The sequence below is a fragment of the Salvelinus sp. IW2-2015 genome, linkage group LG25 (genome assembly GCF_002910315.2).
Source record: "Salvelinus sp. IW2-2015 linkage group LG25, ASM291031v2, whole genome shotgun sequence".
NCBI lineage: Eukaryota > Metazoa > Chordata > Actinopteri > Salmoniformes > Salmonidae > Salvelinus > Salvelinus sp. IW2-2015.
In genome coordinates, this window is record NC_036865.1 from 14,218,680 (window position 1) to 14,237,783 (window position 19,104).

General features: G+C 46.6%; 1 protein-coding gene across 1 annotated transcript in view; it reads right to left on the reverse strand.

Moving 5' to 3' along the window:
* LOC111951860 (stromal membrane-associated protein 1) overlaps positions 1 to 19,104 on the reverse strand; it is a 56,553-nt gene that overhangs the window by 2,905 nt on the left and 34,544 nt on the right. The window contains exons 8-11 of the mRNA XM_023970146.2: positions 12,191 to 12,269; positions 10,661 to 10,811; positions 4,176 to 4,378; positions 2,012 to 2,325 (exon numbers count right to left, since the gene is read on the reverse strand). Coding sequence (XP_023825914.2) covers positions 2,012 to 2,325; positions 4,176 to 4,378; positions 10,661 to 10,811; positions 12,191 to 12,269 — 747 coding nt within the window. The remainder of the gene's footprint in view (positions 1 to 2,011; positions 2,326 to 4,175; positions 4,379 to 10,660; positions 10,812 to 12,190; positions 12,270 to 19,104) is intronic.

Sequence of the window (19,104 nt, forward strand, 5' to 3'; positions counted from 1 at the left end):
AACACCATTAGTTTAGTTTTGTCAGTATTGAGGATAAGCTTYAAWTGAYACAAGGTATGTTGMACAGTATAAAAAGCAGTTTGCAARTTCTGGAAAGCTTTTGTAAGARACGAGGCACAACAGTAAATAACAGTATCATCAGCATAAAAGTGAAGTTGTGCATTTTGCACATTTTGCAATTTTTTTGTCATTTATATAAATAGTGAATAAGAGAGGACCAAGTACAGAGCCTTGGGGCATACCAGTAAGGACAGACAATTTAACAGACATAAGCCCATCAAATTGAGTGCACTGAGTTCTATCAGACAGATAGTTAGCAAACCATGCAACTGCATGCTCCGAAAGACCTACACTCAACAATCTCTGCCTTAGTATAGCATGATGAACTGTATCAAAAGCCTTAGAGAGATCAATAAAAAGTGAGACAGTGCTGTTTTTTGTCAAGGGCTTCAGTGATATCATTTAAAACCTTCATGGCTGCTGTAATTGTGCTATGCTTCTTCCTGAAGCCCGATTGGTACATTGATAAAATAKAGTTAGTAAATAAAAACKATTTTAGCTGTTCACTAACAACGGTTTCAAGTATTTTCACCAGGGGTGACAGCTTTGAGATTGGCCTATAATTATTTAAAAGAGTTGGATCTCCCCCTTTTAAAAGTGGTAGGACAAATGCTGATTTCCAGATCTTTGGAATTTCATTACATTCCAGGGTTAGATTGAACAGATATGTAAGTGGTTCAGCTATGAAATCAGCTGCCAGATTTAAAAAGCAGCGATCCAAAAGATCAGGACCTGCAGGCTTTCTCTGATTTAAGTATTTCAGGGCTTTATGTACCACCTGCACTGAGAATGGCAAAAAGCTAAAAGTTTGACCAGCTCTCACTGGTTCATCCACACAGGGTTGTACAGAGACAGAGGACACTGGTTCATCCACACAGGGTTGTACAGAGACAGAGGACACTGGTTCATCCACACAGGGTTATACAGAGACAGAGGACACTGAATCAAACAGCCTACCAGATGATACAAAGTGCTCATTGAAACAATTCAGCATTTCAGTTTTGTCATATATAGCAACAGAGTCCTTCAAAACACATGACGGTAATTCAGTAACATTACTGTTACCAGACATAGACTTAATAGCATTCCAAAACTTTCTAGGGTCATTCGGGTTATCAGTGGTAACAGACATAAAATATTCAGACTTGGCCTTCCTGAGAAGAAAAGAACACTTGTTTCATAACTGCCTAAAAATAAGCCAATCAGCATCAGAACAAGATTTCCTTGCTTTAGCCCAGGCTAGATTATGGTCGTGAATAATACAAGACAGCTCAGAAGTATGAAGTCATTTAGAAGTAGATACGTGAGCCACTGCTAATTAGCATTAGTGCAATGACTGGAAATGGGTATTTACTGGCTTGCTATCAGATGACTGGAATTTTATTTCCTTACTGCATGTGTAAAGGACCGGATAGAGTATACCCTCCTCTCATCTCTTTAGTCCTCAGTCAGTCCATCTCCCTCCCATCCCCCTTGCCCATTTCTGCTCTGCCTCTCCTGCCACTGTCCAGTCTTGGCTATCTAATCCATTAGAAATGCCCTTGCAGCAGTAGAATTATCGGCTTGTCTGAGATGTGTGTGTGTGTGTGTGTGTGTGTGTAGCCCAGACAAGCCTAATGATTCGAGAGTACTTTTGAGTAGCCCCCCCCCACCAACCATCCTTCCCAACCCCCACCCATAGGTTAAAAGCCCAACAGCACGCCCTGAACCCATTACAGTACACACACGACCATATCATGTACCGCACCGAGGCAGAGTGTGTGTGTGTGTTTGATGTCTTGTCAGTGGGAGCAGAGTGATTTATGATCTCTCATTAACCTCCTGCAGTCGTCAGGAAAATGACAATGCTCACACACAGAGGTCGGGTAAAGCCACAGAGAGACACACAGAGGAGGGAATGAGAAGAGAATTTCACACATGCTCACCCACTGTGTGTGTATGTGTTTATTACCTGGTTCACATTCCACTGGCCCTGCTGTTGCTGCTGCATGGCGGCGTACATCTGGGGAGTCCCCGCCCCCGCTGGCATAGCTCCGCCCGGAGGCCCCATCATGCCTTGCTGCATACCCATGTAACCGCCGTTGGGCATCGCCATACCGACCATCATGCCAGAGTTCTGCCCCATCATGGCTCCTCCTCCCTGGGGCATAACACAGGCCGTCATGGTTGTGGGTGGCGCTCCTGGGTAAGTCTGGAAGTTAGGCTGTCCGGAGGGCTGGCTGGGGAACTGCTGCATCGGAGGCTGGCCCATATACATAGCAGCAGCTGGAGGAGAGGACACACACACACACACACACACCACACACACACCACACACACACACACACACACACACACCACCCACACACACACACACACCACACACACGACACACAGAGAGAGAAAGCATTTGGTCAACACTTAATCAGCAGAGGAAAAACATTCTCAAGGTTACCTCCACTAGATTTCTCCTGCAGCAACGCTACATAAAGAATAGGTCACTCAGCTACAGTTGAAGGTCGCAAGTTTACATACACCTTAGCCAAATACATTTAAACTCAGTTTTTCACAATTTCTGACACTTAATCCAAGTAAAATTCCATGTTTTAGGATCACCACTTGATTTTAAAAATGTGAAATGTCAGAATAATAGAGGAGAATGATTTATTTCGCTTTATTTATTTCATCACATTCCAGTGGGTCAGAAGTTTACATACACTCAATTAGTTATTTGGTAGCATTGCCTTGAAATTGTTTAACTTGGGTCAACGTTCGGGTAGGCTTCCACAAGCTTCCCACATAGTTGGTGAATTTTGGCCCATTCTCCTGACAGAGCTGGTGTAACGGGTCAGGTTTGTAGGCCTCCTTGCTCGCACACGCTTTTTCAGTTCTTCCACAAATTTTCTATAGGATTGAGGTCAGGGTTTGTGATGGTCCACTCCAATACCTTGCTGTTGTCCTTAAGCCATTTTGCAACAACTTTGGAAGTATGCTTGGGGTCATTGTCTATTTGGAGAACCCATTTGCGACCAAGCTTTAACTTCCTGCCTGATGTCTTGAGATGTTGCTTCAATATTTCCACATACTTTCCTGCCTTCATGATGCATCTATTTGTGAAGTGCACCAGACCCTCCTGTAGTAAGCACCCCACAACATGATGCTGCCACCCCCATAGCTTCACGGTTGGATGGGTGTTCTTCGGCTTGCAAGCATCCCTCTTTTTCCTCCAAACATAACGATGTCATTATGGCCAAACAGTTCTATTTTTTTGTTTCATCAGACCAGAGAACATTTCTCCAAAAGTCCCCATGTGCAGTTGCAACCGTAGTCTGGCTTTTTATGGCGGTTTTGGAGCGGTGGCTTCTTCCTTGCCGAGCGGCCTTTCAGTTTATGTCGAAATATAGGACTCGTTTTACTGTGGATATAGATTTACTTGTACCTGTTTCCTCAGCATCTTCACAAGGTCCTTTGCTGTTGTTCTGGGATTGATTTGCACTTTTCGCACCAAAGTACGTTCATCTCTAGGAGACAGAATGCGTCTCCTTCCTGAGCGGTATGACAGCTGGTGGTCCCATGGTGTTTATACTTGCGTACTATTGTTTGTACAGATGAACGTGGTACTTCAGGCATTTGGAAATTGCTCCCAAGGATGAACTTGACTTGTGGAGGTCTACAATTATTTTTCCTGAGGTCTTGGCTGATTTCTTTAGATTTTCCCATGATGTCAAGCAAAGAGGCACTGAGTTTGAAGGTAGCCTTGAAATACATCCACAGGTAACCTCCAATGACTCAATAATGTCAATTAGCCTATCAGAAGCTTCTAAAGCATGACATAATTTTCTGGAATTTTCCAAGCTGTTTAAGAGCAAGCAGTCCAACTTAGTGTATGTAAACTTCTGACCCACTAGAATTGTGATATAGTAAATTATAAGTGAAATAATCTGTCTGTAAACAATGAATGGAAAAATTACTTGTGTYATGCACAAAGTAGATGACCTAACCGACTTGCCAAAACTATAGTTCGCTAACAAGAAATTTGTGGAGTGATTGAAAAACAAGTTTTAACAACTCCAACCTAAGTGTATGTAAACTTYCGACTTCAACTGTATGTATGTATGTACTGCATGTTGCATTACCTGGGGCAGCAGGCTGTGGGCTGACCGTGGTGTTGCTGTAGAGGGAGAGGATGGAGTCCTTGGAGAGGGGTTTCTTGGCCCCCTCCTCCGTCTTGGTGCTGCTACTGTTCTTCTCACTGAAGAGATCTAGATTAKCCTGGGGGCCAGCAGCACCCCCCGATCCCCCCGCGGACGCCGCTACTGCTGGGACGCCTGGGGCTGCACTGGAGACCGCCTGGAGGGACAGAACAACGCATAGGAACAGAGAGAATGTGTGTGTGTGTTTGTGAGATAGATCTATGGCCAAATTGATTTACTGAAGCCAACCTGCATGAGCAGAATGCACACACACACATACATGCATGCACACACACACAACGTAGAGGTAGTACGACTGACAGGCAGCGCTTAAAAAAAGGAGAGAGCGACAAATAAAAGGAAGAGAAGAGGTGTTGTCACCTTAAGTGAGATGGATGACATGAATTAGACTGGTGCAGAAGAGAGAGATGAATAGAGCGAGAACGAGGCTGAGAAGACACACACACACCCTTTATAAAACCTTTTAACCGTTGTCACAGCCCCCGTCATCGCATATACATGTTGAAAATGGCAGATTTTGTCATTGATAAGCRTTTAAATTGGAATGCGTTGGCGGTACAGCAACATGCTATACATGACGTCAGAGCTCAGGCTCTGCGCCACACCGCGCTATAATGGTTTTGACTGACAGCATTTATAAACTTGAGCACCGCACGTGCGGTTACCCCCAATACCTTTTTACCCATTTGTTTTCTGAGTGGATGTGTTCTGAAAGATGAGACGTGGAGTATTATAATAAATACCGCTTTGATGTCATACAAGCAAACCACACACCCATGAGTCCAAATGTGCACTTCACGTTTCCATATTTGAAAACTCATGTCATTTACAGTATCAACGTTTACGATCACTGTATTTGATCCAGTTACAAGGATGACATGCGTTACGTCCTGGGTTGTCCTGAACACAACGAGCCTGTTTGTCGTATTGTGAAGATAATTTGCCACGGAACACGTACATGAATGCACTCCTGACTCCATTCTATGYGCACCAAAATGACAATCTGTTTGTCTGAAGTGCCTTTGGAAAGCCTGACACTGTAAGATCTTATTTTAGAACTTAGCTAGCTATCTTGGCAATAGAATACGCTTTCAAATTATGCCCACCTGACCCAGATTGCGATAGATAACGGTTTGCGTAAAAAAACAACAGTAATTGTGTTAAGGTGCGGATGCAGGGCTGTGTTCCAAACAAAATAATACAAGTGTGCTTGCTTCAGTTCCTCAACAGAAAAGCTAGAAGCTCAGAAAAAGCTCCTTATAGTTAAGGTCCTTTCCTAGAGTCAAAAGGTACATTGAAAGGTGTGTGACCACTTGGAGACACCAGTTAGTTCTCTAACTCAAACCCTGCTAATCACTTTTCTTATCTGGCACCTGCTCCAAAATGTCAATGAATATTTGTGATGTTACTGGATGTATCCAGAGTATTTTCAGATTTCATTATTGAACAAAAATGCACATCAAATCAACAGTGTGATGTTTGGATTCGGTCTTGTGTCAGGTGAACTGTGGTGTCCTCACCTCTGGTCTGATAATTACCCCATCATCTCCAAAGTGTTCTCCATCAATTGCTACCATGGTCATGCATATAGTTATTCTGTTMGAAAAGTTTCCATTTGGCCCTATCCATACAGGCCAATCTCCACGAGTGTCAGGGCTTAAATACGCAAACATACCTACCCACACAGACACCCGTTAAGTCTAATGGATAGGGATGGAGAAAGGGTGGCGTAAAATATGTGTATGTGCGTAGGAAGGGCTAAGATAGAGGCTGCAATGAGGAAGAGAGGGAACGGGGAGAGGACAGGGGAAATGAGAGGAGCGATAGAGAGGAGGGAAGAAGGGAGAGAGGAGGGAGTCAGTTCATGAATAAGGCGAGACAGGAGGGAAGTTGCGCGATGACGGAGCTTTTACGCGCATGTACACACGCGCCACAGGAAGGGCTCTGTGTGTGGTGGCATTCGGCTGCTTAGCAGGCGGCGCTGCTCTCCCAGTCTCTCTGCAGTCTCTCTGACTGGGGAACGAGGGAGCAGGAGAAAAGAGGGGGGAACGAAGTAGAAAAGCAGTGACTCATACTTACACACCTGTACACATGGCCTCGTACAAACAGACGAACTGAGTCCGAGACAGACAGTGGTGATTAAACACACAAACGTGTACTATTCATGAGCATGACCTTTTACTGTCTGCGCACACACACACACACACACACACTCACACACACTCACTCACACTCACTCACACACACTCACACACACTCACTCTCACTCACACTCACTCACACTCACTCACTATACTAGGGCCGAGACAGATGAAGGTGACAGGCTCTGGAGCGTTGCAATATGTATCAGTGTGCTATAAATACCCAGGCATTTGCATGTGGCCCAAAAAGAAGCGTTTTCCTAACGTTAGATGTGTGTTTGTGTCTGACTGCCTTCTGGATCAGTAGTGATATAAGAGTAGGAGAGGGAGGGAGGGGTGTGTGTCTGGGCAATGTGGAGGGAATAAAGAGATGGTAGTGGAAGAAAATCAGCAGGGACTGTACATAGTGGACACAGACATGCACACAACACACACAGATCTGTGCATGGCTGGACTCCCACTCTAACACCAGTATCCGTGTTATACTCCCCTCTGTTGATTCTACACAAAGCTGTGAATTAGAAGTTGCCATTGTCCATCAACCAGCTTCTTTTCCACCGTGTCAGTATCATATACTTCTACATTCAGACCCACAAATACTTAGCAGCGTGTGTTCCAGCCTGCCCGAATCTGGCAGAACACACACACACACACAACACTACCCACCTCTGATACACCATCTGCAGCCGACAACCTACTGAGCAGAAGGTTGTGTGTGTATGTGCGTGCACGTAAACGTCTGTATGTGTACGGAGGGGGGGGGTTATTTTACTGAACACAGACCTGGCCACGGAACAGAGAGGGGGGGGGGTTATTTTACCTGAACACCAGACCTGGCCACGACAGAGAAAGGAATGGGGGGGGGTTGTTTTACTGAACACAGACCTGGCCACGGAACAGAGAAGAGGGGGGGTTATTTTACTGAGCACAGACCTGGCCACGGAAGAGGGGGGGGGTTGTTTTACTGAACACAGACCTGGCCAGGGAAGAGGGGAGGGGGTGGGGTTATTTACTGAGCACAGACCTGGCCACGGAAGAGGGGGGGGGGGGTTGTTTTACTTGAACACAGACCTGGCCAGGGAAGAGGGGGGGGTTATTTTACTGGACACATGAAAGAGAGGGGGTTTTTACTGACACTGACCTGGCTCAGGGAAGAGGGGGGGTCTATTTTACTGAGCACAGACCGCCAGGGAAAGAGGAGGTGGGGGGCAGTTTGAAAGACAATAACCGACAGGTGGGAGAACACCATCTCTCCGCCTGTGTTATTCCAGAATATTCAGAGGGAAAAAGGGGTCGCGGGTTGAAAAGCTGGATAGACACACAAACAAACCCAGGTCATGAGATCTCGTAATCACATTTCAGAATTGACATACTGGAAGATAGAATACACCACACGACATGCCTAGATCCTGGTTATAGTGAGGGAAAGCGCATAGCAACGCTGTCTAGTGTGTTGTTTTGTCGGTCTGGTTACCACAGCTCAAACACAGTAGCACAAACCAACCATAGGCAGCCAGTAGGAAGTGTATTCACTGGCTCATTCTTTTTCTGTTTTATACTTCGATGTGTCTGATCCTTCCATTGCAAAACAGGCGATTGTTGTGTGTGTACTATGAACAGAATACAGCAGGAGGGAGAGACGAGATGGGAAAGGAAGGGAGCGGGGAAAGAAAGAGGAAGCAGGATTGGAAGGATAATGGCGGGGAAGTAGAGAGAGAGGGTTGGAGAGCAGATGGAGGGGGGGAGGGCTGAGTGAGAGAAAAGGCACCGTGGTTCTGTTCTTCGGTGGATTAACCACGCAGTTTGGATAAGCATCCAGTTGAACGTCCACCACCAACCACCCATAACTTGCTCTTCTATCGCAGTCAGGACTGTGCTTGTCCATGCTCAGAATCAACTTGCTGTGTCCTGGGTTCGTCTGTTGTCATGCTCAGAAGTCAGGACTGTGCTGTGTCCTCGGTGCTGCTGTGTCCATGCTCAGAGATCGGACTGTTGCTGTGTCCTGGTTGTGCTCTGTCCATGCTCAGCTAACGAGTCAGGACTGTGCGGTTTCTTCGCAAATCCGGACTGTATGTCGGGTGTAGCGGTGTTTGTGAGACGTGAAACTAAGAAAGGGGAGATCTGTGTGTGTTGTGTGGTTGTGTGGTGTGTGTGTGTGTGTGTGTGTTGTGTGGTGTGTGGTGTGTGTGTGTGTGTGTGTGTGTGTGTGTGTGTTGTGTTGTGTCGGCAGTGGAGAGCCAACGGAGTTTGGAAGTGGGATGAAGGAGTGTGTGGGGAATGACTGTTGGCACCTATCAAACACCCTCATTCCAAATGCTTTATTTAACCATCACTCCATGCTTTCGTTCTCCACTGCTGTTCTCATCCCTGGAACAGCTGAGTGAGGAAAATACTCTGTGTGCTCAGTTCTCTGTACCATGTCTTCAGACTATCCTCTTCTCTCCTCAGTCTCTGTACCATGTTCAGACTATCCCGCTCTTCCAACTCGATATTCTCTCCCTCAGTCTCTGTACCAGTTCAGACTATCCTCTCTCTCCTCTGTTCTCTTCCTTCACCTCCTCTCCTCCTCTCAGTTCTGTACCATGTTCAGACTATCCTCTCTCTTCCTCAGGCTCTGTTACCATGTTCAGACTATCCTCGTCCTCCTCAGTCTCTGTACCATGTTCAGACTATTACCTTTCTCTTCCTTCAGTCTCTGTACCATGTTCAGACATCCTTCTCTTCCTCAGTCTCTGTACCATGTTCAGACTATCCTGTCTCTTCGTTCTTTCCTCTCCAGTCTACCATGTTCAGACTATCCTGTCTCTTCCTCAGTCTCTGTACCATGTTCACGACTTCCTCTCTTTTCATTTTCCTCAGTCTCTGTACCATGTTCAGTACTATACCTCTCTTCCTCTAGTCTCTGTTACCACTGCTTCAGACTATCCTCTTCTCTTTCCTCAGTCTCTGTACATGTTCAGACTATCCTCTCTCTTCCTCAGTCTCTGACCATGTTCAGACTATCCTCTCTCTCCTCAGTGCTCTGTACCATGTTCAGATACCTATCCCTCTCTCTTCCTCAGTCTCTTACCATTTCAGACTATCCTCTCTCTTCCTCAGTCTCTGTACCATGTTCAGACTATCCTCTCTCTTCCTCAGTCTCTGTACCATGTTCAGACTTCCTGTCTCTTCTCAGTCTCTTGTACCAGTTCAGACTATCCTCTCTCTTCCTCAGTCTCTGTAACCATGTTCAACTATCCTCTCTCTTCCTCAGGTCTCTGTACCATGTTCAGACTATCCTCTTCTTCTCGAATGTCACCTCAGTCCTGTACCATGTTCACGACTATCTCTCTCTCTACTCGTCTCTCTCTCTCTCTTCCTTCTCCTCTCTCTCTCTCCCTCTCTCTCTCTCTCTCCTCTCTCTCCTCTCTCTCTCTCTCTCTCTCTCTCTCTCTCTCTCTCTCTCTCTCTCTCTCTCTCTCTCTCTCTCGTCTCTCTCTCTCTCTCTCTCTCTCTCTCTCTCTCTCTCTCTCTCCTCTCTCTCTCCTTTCCCCTCTCTCTCCTTCCCCTCTCTCTCCTTTCCCCTCTCTCTCCTTTCCCCTCTCTATCCTTTCCCCTCTCATCCTTCCCCTCTCTATCCTTTCCCCTCTCTATCCTTTCCCCTCCATCCTTCCCCTCTCATCCCTCTCATCCTCTCCCTCTCATCCTTTCCCCTCTCATCTCTTCCCTCCCAGTGTAATATCCACAGAACACATTGGAGCCGTGTCCTTTCATCTGACAGGCCTTAACTAACCAACAGTGTCAGCCTGTAACTGGGAGCTGGGACAGGGACACACTGTGAAATTAACACAATACACTCCGACCTCTCTCCATCTCTCGGAGGATATGGAATGTGGGGACTAGACTGCACATTAAATGTTTGTCTGTTATGTTGTGTGTGTTGTGTGTGTGTGTGTGTGTTGTGTGTGTGTGTGTGGTGTGTGTGTGTGTGCATGAGTGAGGTCAATGTGTGTGTATGAGTGTGTTCTTACTGCAGAGGAACACAAAACCCAGTGCTCCAGTCTGTCTTCACTGACTCAATTGTATCCACAGGGAGAGGGCATAGGCTGACCAACTGGGAGGTGGTCCAGAAGAAGACGTTGGTACCTGGGTTGTGGTGGAGGTGGTACCTGGGGTTGTGGTGGAGGTGGTACCTGGGGTTGTGGTGGGAGTGGTACCTGGGGGTTGTGGTGGGAGGTGGTACCGGGGGTTGTGGTGGGAGTGGTACCTGGGTTGTGGGAGTGGTACCTGGGGGTGTTGGAGGAGCAGGGGTTGGACACCATTGGACCAAAGATGTCCTCATCACTGACTGGTACAGCAGAAGAACTGTTGCAGCTCCACCTGCAAGGTGCATTGAGAGAGAGAGAGTAAACATTGACCTGGAGGCAGTATAGATTTTGTGCGTAATCTCATATCCGTGTGTGTGTGTGTGTGTGTGTGTGTGTGTGTGTGTGTGTGTGTGTGTGTGTGTGTGTGTGTGTGTGTGTGTGTGTGTGTGTGTGTATACATGACTCCTGGTTATTTATGATGCGCTGCCTATTCCCCTTCCCTCCTCAGATGTAGGAGGATGTTTTGGGATATTATTTACTTGGGGTTCAGAACCATAATACAATGAAAAAGCCCAGTCAGCCCTCTCCACACAGGTATATGAACATAACTCAATGCTATTTCAAAACAGTCAACTAAGAAACGGCCCATTACTTTCAGGTGGATATGGATTTTCGTTCACAGTGATTTCACTTCTGAAGTTGAAATGGAATTAAATTTCAATTCGTGGATCACAAACTGCCAATTGTTTTCAAGGGCTATTTTTAGAATCATAAAATCGGATTTTCAAATGTGATATAAGCTCAATAGACAGACCAAGACAGAGACAGAGACAGAGAGACACACAGAGAGACAGCTGGGAGAGAAATAGGGATGTTGACTGATCGTGATCACAGACACATTGCCCATCTACAATCCAGCTGCTCTCCACGACAGGAGGGAAAGCACCATGGGACATTGGGGAGAGAGAGAACGAGAGAGACAGGGAAAGAATGAGAATGTGGCGAGAGGAGAAACTGTGTCCCCCTCCTCAAGAGGTGAGACCATTAGTAGACAATGTACCATTCAGACAGAGAGAATGAGACATGTATGATGGGGAGTTTGACCACAGAGCAATATAGAGAGAAAAAAATAGAGCGAGAGAGAAGAGAGAAAAATTAGAGAGAGAGAAATAGAGAGAGAGGTAAGACAGCATGATGGTAGTCTTTATATAACACTATGTTAGAACATCCATAATTTAGCCCTTTAAGTGTGAACAAAATTTAGCCCCTTGAGAGAGAACAGGAAATAATTGAGAGAGAGAGAGAGAAGAGAAAGAAGCTGTGCATGGTGGGGATTTTGAACAGAGAGGGACAGGGCAATGCAATGAGAGTGCCACAGGCTCTTCCCCACTTGAAAGTAGCCTCCCTTTGTTCCGGCTTCAACTAACCATCTATTATGGGATGGCCACTCTGGGAGCGAGAGCTGAGCGAGCCATGGAAACGTACTGCCTCCATCAGGAAGACGCGTGGTTTAATTTAGGGTCCTTTTAGACAGACCCAAACCTCCACCCCACCTCCCTGGCCACGCCAGTTTAATTAACCTGACACCTCTCACCCTTCTACACGTGCCTCTTTCATTCTGTCATAGTGCCCCCACTAGACACACACAGAGAGAGAGAGAGAGCTTGATAAAGTGGGGGCATTTAGAGTATCCATTTCTAGGATCTGGGATCTGCTGGTCATGCCTTACCCAGGCCGAGCAGGTCGATGGCCGGCTCGGGGGTCCTCCTGGGATTGGCTCTGGAGTCTGTCTGAAGCTCCACCTTCTTCTGTGGAAACCGGAAGGAAGAGGAAGAGAGAGGAAGAAAAAGAGCAGAGAGAGTCAGCACATAGTCAAAGGTAGAACATAGCCCTACAATACAGGTTTACAACAGGATTCCATACGGCTGAAAGTTATATTGTTGTAAAAGGGTTGAGCTGAATTAGTATACACCATTACTATTCAGTGTCCATCAGGCACACAGTTATGGTCACACAGTTGAAGGCCCAGTGCAGTCAAAACTAGATTTTTTCGGTGTTTTATATTTTCACACTGTGAGGTTGGATTAATACTGTGCAATTAATAATAATGTTCTTTTAGTGCAAGGGTTTGTTTAAAACGACTGAAATGTCAGCCTGTTTTGGTGGGACAAAGTTTTGGCCTGCCTGGTGACATCACCAGTTAATAGACCAATAAGAAAGGGAGTTCCAAACCTCTCTGCCAATAACAGCTAGTTTTCAGTTTTGCCCTCCCCTCTCAGACCACTCCCAGACAGTCCTAGCTAAATTCTTGCTTGAGAAATTGCTCTTTGCTAAGAAGCTATTTTTGTTTTCAATTAAAATGGTGAAAAAGAAACACACAATAAGATACTTAATTGTTACCCAGAAATGATTTGCTATTGAGATAAAAACAGCTGCATTCGACCTTTGAGCTAGAGAAAGGCCTACAGTTGTCATTCTGAAACACAGACATACATTGGCAAATGCCATCTCAAATAAACGGTTTGCATCTCTAGGAATCGGTACTGATTGATTGTAATTGGCCTTCACCGCTGATTCTAGTTGGTGATTGGATCTCAGGGCTGTCTCTAGATTGTGATTGGATGTAAGGACTGGCTCTAGTTTGTGATTGGCAATTGGGCTCTCAGGACTAGGTCTAGTTGTTGTTGACAGTGGATTCCTAATCTGAGGTGAGGCCAGGGAACCATTCAACTCCAGCAACGCCAGGCAAACAAAGTGAGCATTGTAATCAACAGCCAAACACTCTCCTCCACGTCCACTATCATCACCTTCACACCTACAGAAGAGCAGCAAATAACTGCATACCAAGTAGGAGTCCAGTCAAAAGCAGGAAACTCCCACAGTCCACACAAAGCAGACAGACACCACTGTTTTACCAAAGATCAGCACAAACTAACCCAACCAAAAACATACCAGCAGAAATCAAGATACTACAGACCAGCCAGGAACCGCAAACCTCCACGCAATATCACGCCTAAACAAACCAACCAAGACGACCAAACGCTACACAATACCACCACCGTGGAGAAGAAGCACTGTACAACAGTTCCCTGACACGGTGAGACTCACCTTGGGAAGAAAAGGTCCAGCAGGAGAAAAACAAATAGTCTGGCCCCGCTAGCTGCCTGTCACACAAGGATGTCACCAGCCAGCCTGACAGCTGCCTTATTAACACTACAAAAGAGAATGATAACGCTGCCACTGTCTGGGGATGTGTGTCAAGACAGCCCCGGAATGGAGAGATGGAGTGAGAAAGAGAGAGCGAGAGAGACGAAAAGAGACTTTAAAATGCTCTTTAGTAAAACTAAATGGCAACAAAAGGGCTTTAGGAAATAGGAGAGCACTGACACTGAAGCTGCAACCTCAGGTATATTCACTCATCATCAAAAAGTAGTCCACACAGCTCCACAGCAACACCATACACGTTATGAAGTTAAAATACACTAAATAGATTTCCAAACCATGGCCTGACTAGAAACCTATTCTGGAACACACCTGAAACACAACACAACCGTTATTCATCAAGCCCAGGGCTTCTGCAATGTCTCTCTGGGCATGTTGGTTGTTTGATGCAAGTGTGTGTGTGTGTGTGTGTGTGTGTGTGTGTGTGTGTGTGTGTGGTAGTAGAGTTTGGGAGTGACAGCGTGTTACTGTGAATGGTGCAGAACCGCTGCAGCCTGACGGACTTTAACAGCATCTGACAGTCTGATGCGCAACACACACACCACACCACACACACACACCACACACACCACACACACACAACACACACACACACACACACACACACACACACACACACACACACACAGACACACCTTCTCTAAGAGGTTTTGTCACATAGGGAAGATCCTAAGCTGCCTGCCACACAGGAGTGTTTCTTCCAGAGCTAAATTCATCTGACAGTCAGGGAAATGTCCCTTCGTTTGAGCCGCAGACCTGCAGAACGAGCGCACACACACCATTTTCACACACACCATTTTCACGCCCTCTGGAGTCTACTAGATTGTTGGGGAAAGGTCAGGGCCAGTGTTTGGGAGTTGATACGTGACTGCACACACACACACACACATTTAGAGCTGATGAGAGGACTACTCAGAAACAGTGATCTCACACTAAAGCTCCCTCTCTCCCTCTCTGTGTTTTGGCTATTCCTACATCAAGTGTGAGGTGTGAATTGAAAATGTGTTTTTGTATATCCCATCTCCCCCTGAGACACCCTCGGAGAGTGGGGTCACGGATCAGACATTATCGACGGCGAGCAATTAGGGTTAAGTGCCTTGCTCAAGGGCAGATTGACAGATGTTTTTTTYCCACCTTGTGGACTTGGGGATTCGAACTAGCAACCGTTTGGTTACTGGGACAACGCTCTAACCACTAGGCTACGTGATAGACTCAGAGCACTGCTAGTGAACGCAGACCTGTTTTCCTATTTTGTTCTTATTATAAAACACTACTCGGCCACTTTGCATAAAGTAATTGGATTTATGGCTTTTTATACCCAATCCCAGCTCGACCGCAGAGGGGGGTCACGGAAACGTTAATACAACACCGATTTGGAGACTCTTTGGTGTGTGTGTGTGTCTTTATTGTGACGCTTTGTGTGTGTGTGTGTCTGTGTTTGCGTCTGTGTATGTATGTATTGCAATGCTGTGTGTGTGTGAGAGCGATGCTATCTCCCTCGCGCTAATACTAACTTCAGCGCTGGCACAACGGGCAGATACGTGGTCTTTCGCTCCCTGTCTGTCTGCGAGCGATAAAGTTTTAATTAGTCGTTTTTACACAAAAGGCTTTAGAAATGCTAATCTATTGGCTTCGCGGGAACAGAGCAAACGCAGTTTGAGTCAGTCAACAGTCAAAGACCAAACGAGGTCAACGCTGAGCTGACTGTGGTTGGACCACTCACACATACAAATAAAAAACTAAGCTATATTTCCAGTGTGTAACTATTTTTCCAGGGTGGGATTTGGTTGTGAGCATTCAAGATATGGTCCACACACAGTGGGGGACTGGGGGTTGGGAAAGGCTCAGCTCATCCTCCTACTCCAGCAGTGTCAATCCAATATTGATTAGCCTCCCAGTGGCTACGCTATCGATCCACGGCCTGCTACCCCCCTCTGCGAGAAGAGTTGTTAGTCACAGGATGCTACTCGTTTGGGGTGCCTGTGTGTGTGTGTGTGTGTGTGTGTGTGTACACATGCAAGGGGTTTGGCTGTTAGTCAGAGGATACGGCTCCTTAGAGCGCCCTTCACACCATTTGCTCAACTCACTCCCATCGACCAGAGATGGCACATGGTGTAACATGTGTGTGATGTCCGCGTCTCTGTCTGTGTGTGTTGAATCTCATCTCCCTCCCAGAGCCAATCCCCGTCCAGATGTGCTGTGCCCCTCTCTCGCTGATAAAGTACCCCTGTTACAGTAGCTGTCACACACAGACACACACAACAAAGACCACGCCGCAACTTCCGATGCAGGGAACATCACTTGTTCTCCTTTGATATTTTATTCATGGCCTGAAAAGAAAACATAAGCTTCCGCTCTGATGGGAGGGAGATGCCTTGCTGTTTGGTGAGGGGGAGAGAAACAGAGAGAGTAAGAGAGAAACAGAGAGAGTAAGAGGGGGGACTAGGAGAGAGGGAGATGCTTTGCTGTTTGGTGTCAGGGGGAGAGAAACAGAGAGGAGTAGAGAAACAGAGAGAGTAAGGAGAGAAACGAGAGAGTTACGGAGAGAAAGAGGAAAGAAGAACAGAGGAGAAGAGTAAGAGGGGGGGAGCAGGAAGAGAGGGAGATGCCTTGCTTGTTTGGTGAGGGGGAGCAGAAACAGAGAGAGTAAGAGGGGGGGAGCAGGAGAGAGGGAGATGCTTGCTGTTTGTGGGGGAGAACAGAAGAGTGGGAAATGATAGGGAGGGAGATGCGTTGCGTTGGAGGGGGGGAGAAGGTAAGAGGGGGACAGGAACAGACGATGTGTTGGGGAGAAACGAGATAGTAGAGGGGGGGAGCGGGAGGAGAGGGAGAGTCCTTGCTGTTTGGTGAGGGGGAGAGAAACAGAGAGTAAGAGGGGGGGAGCAGGAAGAGAGGGAGATGCGTTGCTGTTTGGTGAGGGGGAGAGAAACAGAGAGTAAGCAGGGGGGGAGCGGGAGGAAGAGAGAGAGAGAAACAGAGAGAGTAAGAGGGGGGAGCGGGAAGAGAGAGAAAGAAAGAGAGAGTAAGAGGGGGGGAGCGGGAAGAGAGGGAGTGAAACAGAGAGAGTAGAGTGGGGGAGTGGGAAGAGAGGGAGAGAAACAGAGAGAGTAAGAGGGGGGAGCGGGAAGAGAGGGAGAGAACAGAGAGAGTAAGAGGGGGAGGGGAAGAGAGGGAGAGAACAGAGAGAGTAAGAGGGGGGGAGGCGGGAAGAGAGGGAGAGAAACAGAGAGAGTAAGAGGGGGGCAGCGGGAAAGAGGAAGGAAACAGAGAGAGTAAGAGGGGGAAGGGGAAGAGAGGGAGAGAAACAGAGAGAGGTAAGAGGGGGGGAGCGGGAAGAGAGGGAGAGAACAGAAGAGTAAGAGGGGGGGAGGGAAGAGAGGGGAGAAACAGCAACTGATAAGAACAGAACAGCTTTGTGAGTGATAGACTTGAGTAGAAAGACAGAGGACTACATGCTTGATCCACTACCCCAGAGGCTGTCGATGCCAAAGGCAACACACCTGTGTGTGGAAATCAACAACACTGCAGTATCATGCTCCTACCTCAACATGGCTACTGAGTGCAGTGGTGTACATTTGGTCTCTCCCTCCTCCAATAAAATCCACCTCCTCAACCCTCTCCTTCCCCTCACATATGTATCACACACACACACACACACACACACACACACACACACACATACACACACACACACAACACATTCACACACAACCACACACAACACACACCCACACACATCACATTCTGCAGGTGTCACACTGGCTTTGCACTCAGCCAGAGTTCAGCCAATGAGAGAAGACACAGAGAGAGGCCAGCAGATGCTGCTAGGACAGAATCATTGCTAGAGCTTAATTACAGCCCACAGGCGGTGGACATACAGAGAGGGGGGAGGGTGACACAGAGAGATAGAGAAAGGAGGGAGGAAAAGAGTTAGACGGCATGAGAAAAGGAAGGGGAGAAAGATGAGAGGGGGTGGGATGGAGAGCTAGAAAAGAGAGAGTGAGACGTGTGTGTGTGTGCGTGGGTTGAATGTGTGCGCATGCACGGCGAGAACGCCACAGCTTACCCAGGCTTCAATAGCGAAGGGAGAGTCTTAATGATCATCCTCCTCGGTAGGCTGCCAGATGCAGGAGGATGCAAATAAGTTCCCCAACAGCATCCAGATGTTATTCATTACCCAGCCTATAGAGCTGGGCCTGGGTTTATACGGTCTTATCTAGTTGATCACCACATCAAAACATTACCTAGTACCTATCTGCTAGTGCTACCTAATGGGAAAGCATCTAAACCCTAGACCGTGCAACTCATGAGAACAGCCTAGCCAGGGATGTCACTGCACCCATCTCACCATCTCATAACAGCCATTAGAAACTGGGTGAGTCGGGCCCTGAACGCCTGACAGCCGTGGTATATCAGACCGTATACCACGGGCATGACAAAACAGTTTTACTGCGCTAATTACGTTGGTAACCAGTTTATAATAGCAATAAGGCACCTCTGGGGTTTGTGGTATATGGCCAATATACAGCGGCTAAGGGCTGTATCCAGGCATTACGTGCCACGTCATGTCCAAGAACAGCCCTTAGCTGTGGTATATTGGCTATATACCACAAACCCCAGGTGCTTAATTATACCACATCTCCCCTATCTCTGGATCATCTAAAAGACCGAGATACAGAATCTCCCAGTAGATGCTGAGTTAGGCTAGTCGGGCTGGCTCGGGACGGCTGAGTGGACTAGGCCTCTATATATCAGGGTTTTAAGTAGGCTATATGTACAGCTGCAGGATACATGGGATATGGTGCAATGCATAGGATCTACCCATACATCATCTGTCTGAAAACACTTGATATGCCTAGCAGCTACATCAACAAATATGTAGGCTATATTCAAATGGGAGATGATGGCACTTGCATTGTGAAGTGTCTATGTTACTATTGTGATGTACCTTTAGGGTTAGCTATGGAACAGACGTAGCCTTAAACATGTAAATGGTCATTGGTGTGTGATTGATTTGTCGATTGGTTGACAGATTCACATACATACAGTGAAAATTCGGAAGTTTACATACACCTTAGCCAAATAAATTTCAACTCAGTTTCACAATTCCTGACATTTAATCCTAGTAAAAATTCCCTGTTTTAGGTCAGTTAGGATCACCACTTTATTTTAAGAATGTGAAATGTCAGAATAATAGTACAGAGAATTATATATTTCAGCTTTTATTTATTTCACAATCCCAGTGGGTCAGAAGTTTACATACACTCAATTAGTATTTGGAAGCATTGCCTTTAAATTGTTTAACTTGGGTCAAACATTTCAGGTAGCCTTCCACAAGCTTCCCACAATAAGTTGGGTGAATTTTGGCCCATTCCTCCTGACAGAGCTGGTGTAAGTGAGTCAGGTTTGTAGGCCTCCTTG